We start from the raw sequence: 18,617 nt of genomic DNA on the forward strand, positions 1-18,617 counted from the left end.
TTCCTCTTAATGCGTTATGTATTTGCGAACCCTTCGTGCTTTGAAAGTCAGTCCCTGTGTAGAACCACCTTGCCAACAAAACCTTCTCTTAGCTGTAAGAAGCACTTATATGGAGTATTTGCCATGAATTCTCTGACACGGGCGAAGCTACATGTTAGAAAATGGGCCACGGTCAACCAGCCTATAGAAAACATAGTGTGGTATTACGAGTAAATTAAGCCATCGGAAAATTGAGTAGGCATTCCTTTGTACCTGCCAACCCAACTTTGGTTGTATAGCTTTGCAACTATTCTTTGCGGCACTAAATCTCCAAGCTAGAGAGTCTGTGAGCCGTGATTCTGTTGGGATCCAAAGCATTCGTGCATCCTATTAAAAAAACATTTGGGCAAAGTTTTTTTTTGGTAAGTCTTCCTAACCAGGCAACCAATCTCAACTCGCATCGGTTTCACAAGTGACGTTCGATCCTACGAGATCATGTGCTCCCCATCCTACCTTATCCTCTTCTCGAAAATCCTTCTCCATCTCTCATTTCTTATCCATAAAGCCACCACTCCTTCCTTCTACCTCCACGATGCACTGCTCATTGTCGCTGCAACCGCTCTCCTGCTCGATCTCCACCAAAACTCACCGTCCCTTTCCTCACCATCATGACCCATTAGGCGCAGGGGGCGCCACAACTACTGCAAACCAACCACAACGGGCAAAGAAGACGGCCAAAACCAACACCTCCTTCTTCCTCTCCCTCTTAAATTTGCACGCTCACCGTTCCCCAGCACCCTCACCTTTGTCACACATGACATGCAATGACATTCGGGTGCTACGTTCATGCCTACCACATGCTGCAATGGTGAATGGCTGGGTGCTGGAATGGTGGTGGCGGGACGCTGCAACGGCGGTGATAGCACGCTGCAACTGCGGCCGCCGCATGCTGGAACCGGCTAGTGGGATGTCGCTACCATGCTTGCCTCGTCTAGAACCACCGGAGGTGATGCTGGAATTCTATATGTGACTTGCTACTACCGGAGACTTGGTATACTGATTTTGAAGGCTCTTGGTGTGGCGACTAGTGGCGGGCGATGGCGTGCAACCAGCGGAAGCGATACTAGAACCACCACGTACCAGTGTTGCGACTGGCGGCGAAGCTGCACCATCAACAAAAAAAGCTTCAAGCGGCAATAGACAAAGCTTCAACCGACCATTGCACAACGGGAAAAGTTGCAACCATCGACCGAAAAAGGCTTCAACTAGTGAGAGAAAAAGTTTCAAACGATGATACAGAAAGCTTCAACCAGCCACTTAGCAACCAACAAAGTTGCCCACATCGACAGAAAAAACTTCAACAATGACAGAGAAAGCTTCAACCGTCGCGGTGAGCCAATGATGCACACGATGGTATTGCACCTGCGTGATACCATTAACTAGATGGAATAAGTTAGAAAAAAATACAAATGATAAATATCTATAATAAAAGTGAAAGTTGCTTCAACGTTTTTTGGAGTCAAGATCTCTGCACTTACCTTTTGCACCTCGATCTTTCAACTTGTCACAAATGAATTTATTTTGCACAAAAAAAGATCACAAACTAGACTATGAATGCATACGAAAAATGACGATGACGAACGGTGGCTTCAGTGGAGAGAGATGCAAGTGAGGGAGACGAGAAGGAAAAATAAAAATAAAACAAAATGGCTCGCTGACAAGTGTGGCCCATTTTGTTAGGTTGAATATTTGGGATGACTTTATTGGTGATCTCCTACACGAATACACTCGTGAAGCTCAATTAATTTATTGGGAGAGTCCTTAAGTTATAGGCACTTATAGAAAAGCTGTTTTTTTAATCTAGCGGAGATGCTCAACCCACTAGTATTTCCACTTGCTTTATTTTTTCGTACATTTTCGTTATTTATTTTGTTACAATTAAATCATGGAAGTTTATATTGAGCACTATAGTGCGAAAGTGCTGAATTGAGCTCGAGCGCACAGACTCTCGTTATCTCCCACGTTGTTTCTCTGCAAGATTCGGACATCCGAGTGTATAAGCAGGTGTATTCCAAATAGTATATGTCCCATCAATCTGTTGCGTGGCCCACTATGGCCCAACATTTATTAAGCATGTTGTCGTCACGTAGAGTCGGGACAGATGGATCGCTAACGAGCTGAGTCATTTTCTCCGACCCCGAGCCTTCTACCGCCAATTGTTCCTTGTCTCAGAATTCAAAACAGAGTAAGGATTAGATCCTAACCAATTTCTGCCTACAGCTCACACGAGTAATACTGCCACGTACAAATAGGGCATGAAGTTTAGATGCACATCAATTGTCGTTCAGTCTAAAATTCACGTACCATATCAGTCCCGTTGAGCCAATTCTTTGTCCACAGAGGAAATAGGAGATCATTACAGCACAAATAACACACGCATGTTGACATACAAGTATCTTTTTTACTCTAAAAAATGCGGTTATACAGTTTCATGATGCCATTGCTGGCAAATTTCAACAGCAACTCAATTGCCCAAGTTGGAATTACGTCCAAAAAACAATTCCATAACTAAAAACTCTTTGTGATGCACAACTGGAGGGAATTCGAGCCCAACTGTCTAACCATTTGGCATGAGCGCCGACTCAAGCCCCTGCACCCAGTCTCATTTCAGCCAGCTTGTACAAAAAAATTCTCGAGTGACTCTGTACACCATGGTTCTTGCAGCGAGGAGGTTTGCATGGTCTCCCAATCTCTTTCATTATTGCGGGCGCCCACAGCTAACTTGACCACGCTGCCTCTAAATGAACTCGTTGATCCAATGCGAATCCTACTTACAAATGACACCCCAGTTTAGTTAGTACCGCACCATATAACTTCCACACTGTTATTTCATGTCCAGCTTCAAGCACACGAACGAGTCAATGTACTTCCAAAAAGAAATGTATTGGATGCACTTAGCTTTTCCTAAACACCTTAATCAGCATAAAGTTCCACTACATTCTATTTCTTGGTAATCACCAAATCACACAACACTTATTTCTAAAGGTTATTGCGACTTCAGTTCTGACATGGAGGGAGCGTACTGTTGGGGAACGTTGCAGAAAACAAAAAATTTCCTACTCGTTTCACCAAGATCATCTAGGAGTTCATCTAGCAACGAGTGATTAGATGCATCTACATACCTTTGTAGATCGCGCACGGAAGCGTTCAAAAGAACGGTGATGATGTAGTCGTACTCGACGTGATCCAAATCACCGATGACCAGCGCCGAACGGACGGCACCTCCGCGTTCAACACACGTATGGGACGGGAGACGTCTCCTCCTTCTTGATCCAGCAAGGGGGGAGGAGAGGTTGATGAAGATCCAGCAGCACGACGGCGTGGTGGTGGATGCAGGGCGTCACAGCAGCAGGGCTTCGCCGAGACTACGAGGGAGAGACGTAACGGGGAAAGGTGGAGGCGCCAGGGGCTGGTGTGAAATCCCTCCTCTCCCCCCCACTATATATAGGGGTGCCGGGGGGCGCCGGCCCTAGTAGATGGCATCTACTAGGGGGGGGGCGGCGGCCAAGGGGAGGTTTCCCTCCCCCCCAAGGCACCTAGGGGTGCCTTCCACCACTAGGACTCCTCCTAGGGGGAAACCCTAGGCGCATGGGCCTATAGGGGCTGGTGCCCTTGGCCCATCTAGGCCAAGGCGCACCCCCTACAGCCCATGTGGCCCCCCGGGACAGGTGGTCCCACCCGGTGGACCCCCGGGACCCTTCCGGTGGTCCCGGTACAATACCGATAACCCCGAAACTTGTCCCGATGCCCGAAATAGCACTTCCTATATATAATTCTTTACCTCCGGACCATTCCGGAACTCCTCGTGACGTCCGGGATCTCATCCGGGACCCCGAACAACATTCGGGTTTCTGCATATACATATCTTCATAACCCTAGCGTCACCGAACCTTAAGTGTGTAGACCCTACGGGTTCGGGAGACAAGCAGACATGACCGAGACGACTCTCTGGTCAATAACCAACAGCGGGATCTGGATACCCATGTTGGCTCCCACATGCTCCACGATGATCTCATCGGATGAACCACGATGTCGAGGATTTAATCAATCCCGTACGCTATTCCCTTTGTCTATCGATATGTTACTTGCCCGAGATTCGATCGTCGGTATCCCAATACCTCGTTCAATCTCGTTATCGGCAAGTCACTTTACTCGTACCGTAATGCATGATCCCGTGACCAGACACTTGGTCACTTTGAGCTCATTATGATGATGCATTACCGAGTGGGCCCAGTGATACCTCTCCGTCATACGGAGTGACAAATCCCAGTCTTGATCCATGTCACCCAACAGACACTTTCGGAGATACCCGTAGTCTACCTTTATAGTCACCCAGTTACGTTGTGACGTTTGGCATACCCAAAGCACTCCTACGGTATCCAGGAGTTACACGATCTCATGGTCTAAGGAAAAGATACTTTGACATTGGAAAACTCTAGCAAACGAACTATACGATCTTGTGCTATGTTTAGGATTGGGTCTTGTCCATCACATCATTCTCCCAATGATGTGATCTCGTTATCAATGACATCCAGTGTCCATAGTCAGGAAACCATGACTATCTGTTGATCAACGAGCTAGTCAACTAGAGGCTCACTAGGGACTTGTTGGTGTCTGTTATTCACACATGTATTACGATTTCCGGATAACACAATTATAGCATGAATAAAGACAATTATCATGAACAAGAAAATATAATAATAATGCTTTTATTATTGCCTCTAGGGCATATTTCCAACAGTCTCCCACTTGCACTAGAGTCAATAATCTAGTTACATTGTGATGAATCGAACACCCATGGAATTCTGGTGTTGATCATGTTTTGCTCTAGGGAGAGGTTTAGTCAACGGATCTGCTACATTCAGGTCCGTATGTACTTTACAAATCTCTATGTCTCCATCTTGAACATTTTCACGAATGGAGTTGAAGCGACGCTTGATGTGCCTTGTCTTCTTGTGAAACCTGGGCTCTTTGGCAAGTGCAATAGCTCCAGTGTTGTCACAGAAGAGCTTGATCGGCCCCGACGCATTGGGTATGACTCCTAGGTCGGTGATGAACTCCTTCACCCATATTGCTTCATGTGCTGCCTCCGAGGCTGCCATGTACTCCGCTTCACATGTAGATCCCGCCACGACGCTTTGCTTGCAACTGCACCAGCTTACTGCCCCACCATTCAAAATATACACGTATCCGGTTTGTGACTTAGAGTCATCCAGATCTGTGTCGAAGCTAGCGTCGACGTAACCCTTTACGACAAGCTCTTCGTCACCTCCATAAACGAGAAACATTTCCTTAGTCCTTTTCAGGTACTTCAGGATATTCTTGACCGCTGTCCAGTGTTCCTTGTCGGGATTACTTTGGTACCTTCCTACCAAACTGACGGCAAGGTTAACATCAGGTCTGGTACACAGCATGTCATACATAATAGAACCTATGGCTGAGGCATAGGGGATGACGCTCATCTCTTCTATATCTTCTGCCGTGGTCGGACATTGAGCTGAGCTCAATTTCATACCTTGTAACACAGGCAAGAACCCCTTCTTGGATTGATCCATATTGAACTTCTTCAATATCTTATCAAGGTATGTGCTTTGTGAAAGACCTATGAGGCGTCTCGATCTATCTCTATAGATTTTGATGCCTAATATATAAGCAGCTTCTCCAAGGTCCTTCATTGAAAAACTTTTATTCAAGTAGGCCTTGATGCTGTCCAAGAGTTCTATATCATTTTCCATCAACAGTATGTCATCTACATATAATATGAGAAATACTACAGAGCTCCCACTCACTTTCTTGTAAACGCAGGCTTCTCCATAAGTCTGTGTAAACCCAAACGCTTTGATCATCTCATCAAAGTGAATGTTCCAACTCCGAGATGCTTGCACCAGCCCATAAATCGAGCGTTGGAGCTTGCACACTTTGTCAGCATTCTTAGGATCGACAAAACCATCCGGCTGCATCATATACAATTCTTCCTTAAGGAAACCATTAAGGAATGCCGTTTTGACGTCCATTTGCCATATTTCGTAATCATAGAATGCAGCAATTGCTAACATGATTCGGACGGACTTCAGCTTCGCTACCGGTGAGAAAGTCTCATCGTAGTCAACCCCTTGAACTTGTCGATAACCCTTAGCGACAAGCCGAGCTTTATAGATGGTTACATTACCATCCGCGTCTGTCTTCTTCTTAAAGATCCATTTATTTTCTATGGCTCGCCGCTCAACGGGCAAGTCAGTCAAAGTCCATACTTTGTTTTCATACATGGATCCTATCTCGGATTTCATGGCTTCTAGCCACTTGTCGGAATCCGGGCCCGCCATCGCTTCTTCATAGTTCGAAGGTTCACCGTTGTCTAACAGCATGATTTCCAAGACAGGGTTGTCGTACCACTCTGGTGCGGAACGTGTCCTTGTGGACCTTCGAATTTCAGTAGGGGCTTGATCAGAAGTATCTTGATCATTATCATTAACTCCCTCTCTAATCAGTGCAGGCACCTCAGGAACATTTTCTTGAGTTGCGCCATTTTCCGGTTTAAGAGGTAATACTTCATCAAGCTCTACTTTCCTCCCACTTACTTCTTTCGAGAAAACTCTTTCTCCAGAAAGGACCCATTCTTGGCAACAAAGATCTTGCCTTCGGATCTGAGGTAGAAGGTGTACCCAATAGTTTCTTTTGGGTACCCTATGAAGACGCATCTTTCCGATTTGGGTTCAAGCTTTTCAGGTTGAAGTTTCTTGACATAAGCATCGCATCCCCAAACTTTTAGAAACGACAGCTTAGGTTTCTTCCCAAACCATAATTCATACGGTGTCGTCTCAACGGATTTCGACGGAGCCCTATTTAAAGTGAATGCGGCAGTCTCTAAAGCATAGCCCCAAAAAGAAAGCGGTAAATCGGTAAGAGACATCATAGATCGCACCATATCTAACAGAGTGCGATTACGACGTTCGGACACACCATTACGCTGAGGTGTTCCAGGCGGCGTGAGTTGTGAAACTATTCCACATTTTCTTAAGTGTGCCCCAAACTCGTGACTCAAGTATTCTCCTCCACGATCTGATCGTAGAAACTTGATTTTCCTGTCACGTTGATTTTCAACCTCACTCTGAAATTCCTTGAACTTTTCAAAGGTTTCAGACTTGTGTTTCATTAAGTAGATATACCCATACCTACTTAAATCATCAGTGAGGGTGAGAACATAACGATAGTCACCGCGAGCCTCAACACTCATCGGACCGCACACATCAGTATGTATGATTTCCAATAAGTCGGTTGCTCGCTCCATTGTTCCTGAGAACGGAGTCTTGGTCATTTTACCCATAAGGCATGGTTCGCACGTGTCAAATGATTCATAATCAAGAGACTCTAAAAGTCCATCAGCATGGAGCTTCTTCATGCGTTTGACACCTATGTGACCAAGGCGGCAGTGCCACAGGTATGTGGGACTATCATTATTAACCTTACTTCTTTTGGTACTCACATTATGAATATGTGTAGCATCACGTTCGAGATTCATAAGGAATAAACCATTCACCATAGGAGCATGACCATAAAACATATCTCTCATAAAAATGGAACAACCATTATTCTCAGATTTAAAAGAGTAGCCATCTCGAATTAAACGAGATCCTGATACAATGTTCATGCTCAAAGCTGGCACTAAATAACAATTATTAAGGTTTAAAACTAATCCCGAAGGGAGATGCAGAGGCAGCGTGCCGACGGCGATCACATTGACCTTGGAAGCATTCCCGACGCGCATCGTCACCTCGTCCTTTGCCAGTTTCCGCTTATTCCGCAGCCCCTGCTTTGAGTTACAAATGTGAGCAACTGCACCGGTATCAAATACCCAGGAGCCACTACGGGCACTAGTAAGGTACACATCAATTACATGTATATCACATATACCTTTTGTTTTGCCGGCCTTCTTATCCGCTAAGTACTTAGGGCAGTTCCGTTTCCAGTGACCGCTTCCCTTGCAATAAAAGCACTCAGTCTCGGGCTTGGGTCCATTCTTTGGCTTCTTCCTGGCAGCTTGCTTGCCGGGCGCGGCAACCTCCTTGCCGTCCTTCTTGAAGTTCCTTTTACCCTTGCCTTTCTTGAACTTAGTGGTTTTATTGACCATCAACACTTGATGTTCCTTCCTGACTTCTACCTCTGCTGATTTCAGCATAGCAAATACTTCAGGAATGGTCTTTTCCATCCCCTGCATATTGAAGTTCATCACAAAGCTCTTGTAGCTTGGTGGAAGCGACTGGAGGATTCTGTCAATGACCGCATCATCCGGGAGATTAACTCCCAGCTGAGTCAAGCGGTTATGCAACCCAGACATAGTGAGTATGTGCTCACTGACAGAACTATTTTCCTCCATCTTACAGCTGAAGAATTTGTCGGAGACTTCATATCTCTCGACCCGGGCATGAGCTTGGAAAACCATTTTCAGCTCTTCGAACATCTCATATGCTCCATGTCTCTCAAAACGCTTTTGGAGCCCCGGCTCTAGGCTGTAAAGCATGCCGCACTGAACGAGGGAGTAGTCATCGGACCGTGCCTGCCAAGCGTTCATAACATCTTGTTCTGCAGGGAGAATGGGTGCGTCACCAAGCGGTGCTTGTAGGACATAATCTTTCTTGGCAGCTATGAGGATGATCCTCAGGTTCCGGACCCAGTCCGTATAGTTGCTGCCATCGTCTTTCAGCTTAGTTTTCTCTAGGAACGCGTTGAAGTTGAGGACTACGTTGGCCATTTGATCTACAATACATATTGCAAAGATTTTAGACTAAGTTCATGATAATTAAGTTCAACTAATCAAATTATTAGTGAACTCCCACTTAGATTAGACATCCCTCCAGTCATCTAAGTATTACATGATCCGAGTTAAACTAGACCGTGTCCGATCATCACGTGAGACGGACTAGTCAACATCGGTGAACATCTTCATGTTGATCGTATCTTCTATACGACTCATGCTCGACCTTTCGGTCTTCTGTGTTCCGAGGCCATGTCTGTACATGCTAGGCTCATCAAGTCAACCTAAGTGTTTGCATGTGTAAATCTGTCTTACACCCGTTGTATGTGAACGTCTGAATAAAACACCCGATCATCACGTGGTGTTTTGAAACAGCGAACTGTCGCAACGGTGCACAGTTAGGGGGAACACTTCTTGAAATTATTGTGAGGGATCATCTTATTTACTACCGTCGTTCTAAGCAAACAAGATGCAAAACATGATAAACATCACATGCAATCAAATAATAAATGTGACATGATATGGCCAATATCACACAGCTCCTTTGATCTCCATCTTGGGGCTCCATGATCATCTTGTCACCGGCTTGACACCATGATCTCCATCATCATGATCTCCATCATCGTGTCTCCATGAAGTTGCTCGCCAACTATTACTTCTACTACTATGGCTAACGCGTTTAGCAATAAAGTAAAGTAATTTACATGGCGTTTCTTGATGACACGCAGGTCATATAAAAGAATAAAGACAACTCCTATGGCTCCTGCCGGTTGTCATACTCATCGACATGCAAGTCGTGAATCCTATTACAATAGCATGAACATCTCATACATCACATATAGATCATTCATCATTCATCACAACTTTGGCCATATCATATCACAAACCACTTGCTGCAAAAACAAGTTAGACGTCCTCTAATTGTTGTTGCAAGTTTTACGTGGCTGAATTAGGGTTCTAGCAAGAACGTCTTCTTACCTACGTTAAAGCCACAACGTGATTTGTCAACTTCTATTTACCCTTCATAAGGACCCTGTTCATCGATTCCGCTCCAACTAAAGTAGGAGAGACAGACACCCGCCAGCCACCTTATGCAACTAGTGCATGTTAGTCGGTGGAACCGGTCTCACGTAAGCGTACGTGTAAGGTTGGTCCGGGCCGCTTCATCCCACAATACCGCTGAAGCAAGAAAGGACTAGTAACGGCAAGAAAGTTGACAAATCTACACCCACAACAAATTGTGTTCTACTCGCGCAAGAAGAACTACGCATAGACCTAGCTCATGATGCCACTGTTGGGGAACGTTGCAGAAAACAAAAAATTTCCTACTCGTTTCACCAAGATCATCTAGGAGTTCATCTAGCAACGAGTGATTAGGTGCATCTACATACCTTTGTAGATCGCGCATGGAAGCGTTCAAAAGAACGGTGATGATGTAGTCGTACTCGACGTGATCCAAATCACCGATGACCAGCGCCGAACGGACGGCACCTCCGCGTTCAACACACGTACGGGACGGGAGACGTCTCCTCCTTCTTGATCCAGCAAGGGGGGAGGAGAGGTTGATGAAGATCCAGCAGCACGACGGCGTGGTGGTGGATGCAGGGCGTCACAGCAGCAGGGCTTCGCCGAGACTACGAGGGAGAGACGTAACGGGGAAAGGTGGAGGCGCCAGGGGCTGGTGTGAAATCCCTCCTCTCCCCCCCACTATATATAGGGGTGCCAGGGGGGCGCCGGCCCTAGTAGATGGCATCTACTAGGGGGGGCGGCGGCCAAGGGGAGGTTTCCCTCCCCCCCAAGGCACCTAGGGGTGCCTTCCACCACTAGGACTCCTCCTAGGGGGAAACCCTAGGCGCATGGGCCTATAGGGGCTGGTGCCCTTGGCCCATCTAGGCCAAGGCGCACCCCCTACAGCCCATGTGGCCCCCCGGGACAGGTGGTCCCACCCGGTGGACCCCCGGGACCCTTCCGGTGGTCCCGGTACAATACCGATAACCCCGAAACTTGTCCCGATGCCCGAAATAGCACTTCCTATATATAATTCTTTACCTCCGGACCATTCCGGAACTCCTCGTGACGTCCGGGATCTCATCCGGGACTCCGAACAACATTTGGGTTTCTGCATATACATATCTTCATAACCCTAGCGTCACCGAACCTTAAGTGTGTAGACCCTACGGGTTCGGGAGACAAGCAGACATGACCGAGACGACTCTCTGGTCAATAACCAACAGCGGGATCTGGATACCCATGTTGGCTCCCACATGCTCCACGATGATCTCATCGGATGAACCACGATGTCGAGGATTTAATCAATCCCGTACGCTATTCCCTTTGTCTATCGATATGTTACTTGCCCGAGATTCGATCGTCGGTATCCCAATACCTCGTTCAATCTCGTTACCGGCAAGTCACTTTACTCGTACCGTAATGCATGATCCCGTGACCAGACACTTGGTCACTTTGAGCTCATTATGATGATGCATTACCGAGTGGGCCCAGTGATACCTCTCCGTCATACGGAGTGACAAATCCCAGTCTTGATCCATGTCACCCAACAGACACTTTCGGAGATACCCGTAGTCTACCTTTATAGTCACCCAGTTACGTTGTGACGTTTGGCATACCCAAAGCACTCCTACGGTATCCGGGAGTTACACGATCTCATGGTCTAAGGAAAAGATACTTTGACATTGGAAAACTCTAGCAAACGAACTATACGATCTTGTGCTATGTTTAGGATTGGGTCTTGTCCATCACATCATTCTCCCAATGATGTGATCTCGTTATCAATGACATCCAGTGTCCATAGTCAGGAAACCATGACTATCTGTTGATCAACGAGCTAGTCAACTAGAGGCTCACTAGGGACTTGTTGGTGTCTGTTATTCACACATGTATTATGATTTCCGGATAACACAATTATAGCATGAATAAAGACAATTATCATGAACAAGGAAATATAATAATAATGCTTTTATTATTGCCTCTAGGGCATATTTCCAACACGTACATCCTACGAGCAATGCCGCAACTTAGCCCTTTAAAAAGTCTGCGAACAACATTTCTATTTCAACGGTATGTAGCTTTCCTACAAATTACAAAGTGCAACCTGATGTCCTTTAAAAACTTATAAGAATTTTTCTGAACATATTTCACTAGTGTCTTTTTTCTATTTAAAAGGGAGTTTTATCAGTTGACCACAGCTTTGCTCAATGCAATTGAAGTGAAAATAACTGGCGGCTGCTACATATTTCTGTCAAAAATGCATGACACATCTTCTAAGTACAGTCTTACCACACTGCAGCAATGAATGTTTCCGCACATCTACTAAAATTATTATGTCAAACACTAACCTCCTTGCCCACCATGGTGCTTGCGGATTGAGTTTTCCCGCAGACAGCTCCAATTCCGGCGGGGAGTTCTCCTTCCCGGAGCCCACACCAGCAGCCAGCTCACAGACCTGCCCTTCGGCACTAATGGCTGCTGTCGACACCTGATGGACATCAATGGCATCCGCGGCCACCGGTGTCCTAGACGGACCCCTCAAGCATTACGTGTCGTTCACCTCCTCAATCTACGGAAATTCGGTGAGAACTTGATTTCAATCACCACTGATGTAGTGCAGTTTCAGATCTGAAAAAAGTACGAACAGAGAGACAAGAACATGTACTCACCAGCCGTACACATCAATGTGCTTGTGCGAGGGCTGGTGGATCGTCTCACCAAAATTCAGTGAAAGGGAATGGTTGTGACTCCCCCTGTGCTCTGCAATGTACCACCCATCGTCCTCTGTCTGTAGCAGTCTTATTAGAGCCGGGCATTCGCAACGACAAGACCTCGTGTTCTCAACACTAGCTTTATCCTACATATGTATTTTATTTTATCAGAGCAATAACAATCATGAATCAATTAAAAATCAACCCCAATTAAATGAATGCCAAATAAGTAACCATAGTGCTCCACATGTCATACGTACCGAGCATCCGCATACTATTTCCTGCATGCATTTCGTTCTCTAAACATTCAATCTGCTCTTTCCATGTCAAATCCAAAAACCCCTTTCCCAAGAATACAAGTCCTATAAATTGTACGCCTCGCCAAGTGAGTCGACACTTGTCCCAAGCGCTGGAGTGATAACATTATTGCTCGGGTTCTCTGCAAACATCCTAACTGCCTTCTTGAAAGCGCTCACCCGATATGGGCAAGGTGCCATGCTGGGGCAGCAGCACCAACCGCAACCTGACTACTTGCCTCAATTAACTCGAACCAGTAAACAACATGCTGCACTCCCAATAAATAAATTACTAGACCATCAAAAACTGTTATTTCCAGTAAACAACATCCAGGCATGACTCTTTTAGTTGCATCAATCAACTGAATTAACTGAATCCAGTAAACAACATGCTGCACTCTCAACTAATGAATTAATATACAATGCAAAATTCTTATTCCAGTAAACAACATCCATCAGTCTAACTGGACCATTCACCCAGGATTTCAAAAGCAACTTACAGTAGTCTGGATTCTAAATGGGCAAAATTAACTCTAAGCAACTAAAGAAAAAATGAAACGTATTTTCCTCACCTCTAATTCCAGATAGAAGCATGTGGATTCATCTTTCCAGTTCAGAGCTCCGAGGCCTGACACGAGCTGTCCCTCATTCACCACCGCTGATGTGTCCATTGCGCAGATCCGTGCTTCCGCGCTCACTGTCGTAGGCCAGTGTATTGTCTGTCCATACATTTGGGAAAGTGCATGGTTGTGCCCATCTCGATGCTCTGCTATGTACCATCCATTGTTCTTTGTCCGCAGTAGTCTGATGAGGGCTGGGCATTCACACCGGCAGGAACGAGTATTTTCGACAATTGGCTTCCCCTGATGGAACAAACAAAACGTCAAATTCAGTCACAGGCATTTTCAAATCTGTTCTCTATGAAAAACTAGTAATCAATTTCTGCTGTAACATTAGCCGTACCACACATCCACGGACTATCTCTTGCATACACTTAGTCATGCTAACGTTTAGCCTGCTCTTTCCATATCGTATTCAAATCCTTTCTCCCAGGAGTACAAATTGTAAAAGTCATAAGCTTCTCCGAGCGTGTCAAAACTTGTTCCAATCTTTGGCACCATAACTATGTCACCTGGATGCTCGGCAAATTCCCTGACAGACTTCTCCAGCGCCGTGACCCTGTCCGGGCAAGGAGGCCTTCCTAGAGCAGCAGCACCTACACGCACTCTGCCCAGTCACAGCAGAGAAACAATCAGGTGGTGTTTTCTGCTACAACCATTTGTTATGAAATTCCAGCCCACAAAATTCTGAGCTACACTAACATCTTACAAAATTGCAGTTCATTCTATATTATCCTAAACAAGTTTATAAAACCTTCCCACACACGTATATATACTGCTGGTGTTCATGCTATTTAATCACGGTTATGTATACTGTTCCACCCTCATTTCATCAATTACTGCTTGCATATCTGACAGGACACACACATTTGCAATGCCAAATTTTGATGCAATTCAGATGGTAAGTTGTAGTACCTTTGCGTCCACCCTGGTGTTTATGGGTCAATTTGCTCTATTGAGTGCTCGGAGCACTGAGCCATGTCCGCGCCTGCTGCCTCCGCCCGGAAGATCTGCACGTCAACACTTGAAGCGGCCGGTGCTGGATCCTCAACCTCAGCCACCGCGGATACTGGGAAGTGGGAACCGCACGGGCTCCATTGCCCCGTTGTTATCATTCACCTCTTCCAGGAGCGTTCTACTTAATCAACCCAAAATTTTAAGCGACGGAATCTAGATCAGTACCCAAAATCCGAGTCAAAACCATTGAAAATAATGGGCCAAGTAGCAGATCCCAACCTGTTTACCGGCTGCAGTAAGAACTCCATGGTCGCCGGAGCCTGTCCGAGGTTGCTGCACCGCCCAGTCGCCGTCGCCGGAGTCATTATCTCCACCTCTTCATCGACCGGGACGAGAGGCAAATCCAACTTCACTCCCGTAACCAGCGCCCAACTACTGCATTAAGTGCGGGCACTGCCGGCGCTAGCGGAAAGCACCGTACCTGATCCACGGATCAGGACGCCGGCGACAAGCTCGAGCCACGGCTCAGGCACGCATAGGCGACGCCGTGCACCCCTCCGTCCACCTTGCCCCATCTGTCAGACGCGTATTGTGTCGTATATCCTAATTTTCCATCGTCGGCATGGGCCCCCGCCAACTGTCTATAGCATTTAATGCGACGAATCTCGTAGCAATTCTGGACGGGCGTGATTCCGAGCTCCTGTGAGCTCGCGATCACATACTCCGCGTCCACTATAGTGTTATTTCTTTTACATAATTTCTCGCAAAAAAAAACTTTTACATGACACTAAAGCCTTTGTTTTCTAAAAAGAGTGACAGGGGAAAGCTTCGTAACCTTTCTCCTTTTTTTTGAAAAAACTCAGACTTTATTCATTTGTAATAAGTAGTACATTGTTTGTGAGGATCATTACAATTTTATTTAAAGGCTCCTCAAACCAATTAAAAGTCAAAGAAAATCTAGCTAATCTAGCAAGCTCATGAGCTACTTTATTTGCTTCCCTATTGCAATATTCAAATCTAGCAATAACGAAATCACAAGCATAATGAAAACAGGGGAAAGCTTCGCAACCTTTCTATTGACCGTATAGGCCGCGGCAGGAAAGAATTAGACTCGACCTCACATACTGCGCTGTCATGCGGTCGTCGTCGCCTTCGAAGTGCCACACACTAGACCAGAGGTTCCCGTATCCGCACCACACACTAGTCCACAATAAAACAGTGTGCCAAGCCACATCTTCGCGTCCAGGGCAGCCTGCGCAAGTTGACCGTGGACCCGTGGTGCTCGCCCAAGAACGGAACCGCCCGCTGAAGAGGCTCCAGCGATGGCGCTGACCCGGCTGTTCATCTCCCTCTTCCCGGTCGCCGTCCTGGCCGGACTCGCCTCCGCCTCCGCGTCGCCCTTCCTCCCTGGTCAGTGCGTGTTCGGGTGCTCCCAAGTCCCAACAACTGCGCACTAGTATTTTGCTTCTTGGAGCGAACTGTGATGGTTTGTTCTGTTTTCTTTGTGCTTGAGCAGACAGCGCATTTCAGGGCAGCACCGGATCTACGGGGAGGAGCTTGCTGCAGGCCAAGAATGGTACGTGGTTTACTTTCTTCCTCTTGCTAAGTTTTGGTCTGGTTTTAGTGATACAGAACTACAGAAGATCTTGGAAGAGATACTCTGTCTGTGTTAACTTATTTGGTGCGGATTTGATGGTGCAGATACTGAACCCACATGCTTGTTAACTGAATATAGCTCCCTTAATTGTGCTCGTATGCGCTTAGAGTTGAGAGGCTACTGTAGAGTTTCTGGAGTTGTAAAAACAGAGTTTGACCGGAAACTACCAACTATCCTAATAAAAGTTGGGACTCTAGAATTCAAATTCCCGTACATTACTTGAAACCAAGATTTCCGTCCTTACATAGAAAAAACAAGACATAGTACTCCTCAGTTCTCACCATGTTCAGGACTTCCCAGTACCTTCATCTGATGCGCTTCCAAATTTTTTTGTCCATGCTTATCAGACTGCCCTATAGGCTTCGAGACCCAGAACTACACCATCCTCACAAACAAGTGCAAAGCGCCACATTACCCTCCTACTGAATGTTGTGATGCTTTCAAGGAATTTGCATGCCCATTTGCCGCGTATATCAACAACCTGAGCACTAACTGTGCAGACACGATGTTCACCTACATCGACTTCCGTGGCTACCCAAAAGGCATGTTCGCCGACGAGTGCCTAAAAGGAAAGGAAGGGGTTTCTTGTGAAGGCATCCCAGCGGTAGACACCGGCGTGCCCAGTGGCGGGCGACAAGTTCAAGGGATTTCACGTCCTTTGGTTGTGCTCTTGTGTGGACTAGGAGCATTGTTGTTCCCTTGAGTGGCGATACCTTGGACTTCTCCAAAGATAGCGTGTTGTCAGTTATAAGTTGTAAGGCTTAGGATTCATTTGCTTCTCCTTCGCACTCTCTTCCATTGCTATAATGTGTCCATTTGTTACAGAACTACATGACATTTTAAGATTCAACATTATATGGATGATCACATCCTGCTATTGGGAGAGTGCACACCCAAATTGTAAATCACGGAATCAAATATCAATTAATTATTTTCCAGTCTAGCTGATAAATTGTGTGTTCATTTGTTACTGCATTGCCATGTTCATGTATTTATATGTATATGTATGGTGCCTTTTGGATATGTTTTTCCAGGCAGTACTGCAACCGAGGTGGCGTTTTAGAGCATCTTCAGCCGTGCCCTTCAGTCCTTCACACATAAGCACATCATGTTCAGAACATTGGCCGAAGAATCTCTGCACCTTGCTCATAGCAGCCACCGCCTGCCCTCCGATGCCGTAGACGTGCCCATCATGCTAATCAGTCAATCACCCAATCGCATGCAGGGAACTAGCTTAATTTCCTGTGGAACTTTTCGGCCGTCTCCTCAAAAATCTTGCCTACGGTAAGCTTACGCGCATGTACTACTTTATGTTCACATCACTTGAGAAAACCCAGTCGAGGAAAGCAAATTTAGAAACTTTAACAAATTGCCCGTCTAGCTCAGTCGGTAGAGCGCAAGGCTCTTAACCTTGTGGTCTTGGGTTCGAGCCCCAAGGTGGGCGTCTAATTTTTATTTTTTTGCACTTGTTGGCCTTAATAAAAGCTCATTTTTGCGTTCATTTTAACTTCGTCATTTTTGGTGTTGCATTTATTTCCTGATTTACCGTGCATTTCTTCCATAAATAATCAACCCATAAATTTTGAATATCTAGGCATGTTACATTCACGTAGGTTATTCGCCAACTGAAAATCAAATTGTTATTTTGCTATTCTAAAAAAACAAAAAAATGTTATTTTGCTACCTATTTTAGTTACCTGTTGTATTCTCATGTATAAGCCTTATTTTTTTTATTAATTTGGATTTCTATTTCTTTGCAAAGAACATTTTGACATTAATGTTGATTTTTATTTCTTCTTTTTTGTGTTGCATTTATTTCTTGATTTATTTAGGCATTTTTAGATGAATTATTTTAGGTCCGTCCATTTCTTACATGTCTAAATAACCCATAAGTGTTGATCAACATCTTGGCGTGTTACACTCACATATGTCATTTGTCGGTTGAAAATCAAAATGTTATTTTGCTTCCTATTTATTTATGGGTTATAATTCTCATGTATAAGTATTCTATTTTTATTAATTTGACTTTGATTTTGGCTTCCTACTTTACTTTTTGGTGTTTGCAAAGCCCATTTTGACATTAATGTTCCGCATAGGTTGGTCGAGCGAAACATTTACATGATGTAGGCCTTGTGTTGAAACATAGGTTTCCTTTGCCTGTGCTTGGCATCACCAAGCGCAGCTTTGTAGCGGTCGGCACCGCCTTTGCCTCACTGTGCACATGTGTTGCTACCGCTGTTGCTTCCGCTTGCTGTGTGGGCATCGTGCCCGGCCCTCGCAAGGCTCCCAGCAGGCCAGCATCGTGGCCTATGCTCCGTGCTCCTTGTGGCCAGCATCGATATGGAAGCCAATGTTGTGCTTCAACTATGGGCCGTCGTACTCGTGTATACATACTACAATCTTGTCTTCACAAGGCAACACCCTGAGCCACCTAGCCGAAGAGAAAGGGGGTGGGAAAAGCATGCATGAGGCGATGAGCCGGGCGAGAGTCATGGCATGTGCCCCTTTTTTGATAAAGGAGGTATATTAATACCAAGATGATATCAATTACATCCGGCCTCTGCAACAACATAATGT

At 45.7% G+C, this 18,617-nt stretch overlaps 1 protein-coding gene and 1 non-coding gene across 2 annotated transcripts; both read left to right on the forward strand.

Annotated features, from left to right (window-relative positions):
* Positions 1-15,593: 15,593 nt before the first annotated feature.
* Positions 15,594-16,973, forward strand: LOC123059410 (GPI-anchored protein LLG1). Its single transcript, XM_044481990.1, has 3 exons — positions 15,594-15,793; positions 15,900-15,959; positions 16,388-16,973. The coding sequence occupies exons 1-3, from the start codon at positions 15,706-15,708 to the stop codon at positions 16,741-16,743; spliced, it is 504 nt and encodes a 167-aa protein (XP_044337925.1). The 5' UTR covers positions 15,594-15,705; the 3' UTR covers positions 16,744-16,973.
* Positions 16,974-17,411: 438 nt separating this feature from the next.
* TRNAK-CUU (transfer RNA lysine (anticodon CUU)) lies at positions 17,412-17,484 on the forward strand. Its single transcript has one exon. It is a non-coding gene; the product is annotated as a tRNA-Lys (tRNA).
* Positions 17,485-18,617: the final 1,133 nt, after the last annotated feature.

Source organism: Triticum aestivum, chromosome 3A, assembly GCF_018294505.1.
Source record: "Triticum aestivum cultivar Chinese Spring chromosome 3A, IWGSC CS RefSeq v2.1, whole genome shotgun sequence".
In the NCBI taxonomy this organism is placed as follows: Eukaryota; Viridiplantae; Streptophyta; class Magnoliopsida; order Poales; family Poaceae; genus Triticum; species Triticum aestivum.

Coding starts and splice junctions, on each gene's coding strand:
- LOC123059410 (XM_044481990.1), top strand. CDS start 15,706: ATGGCGCTGACCCGGCTGTTCATCTCCCTCTTCCCGGTCGCCGTCCTG. Junction 15,794..15,899: donor CGCGTCGCCCTTCCTCCCTG/GTCAGTGCGTGT, acceptor GTGCTTGAGCAG/ACAGCGCATTTCAGGGCAGC. Junction 15,960..16,387: donor CTTGCTGCAGGCCAAGAATG/GTACGTGGTTTA, acceptor CATGCTTATCAG/ACTGCCCTATAGGCTTCGAG.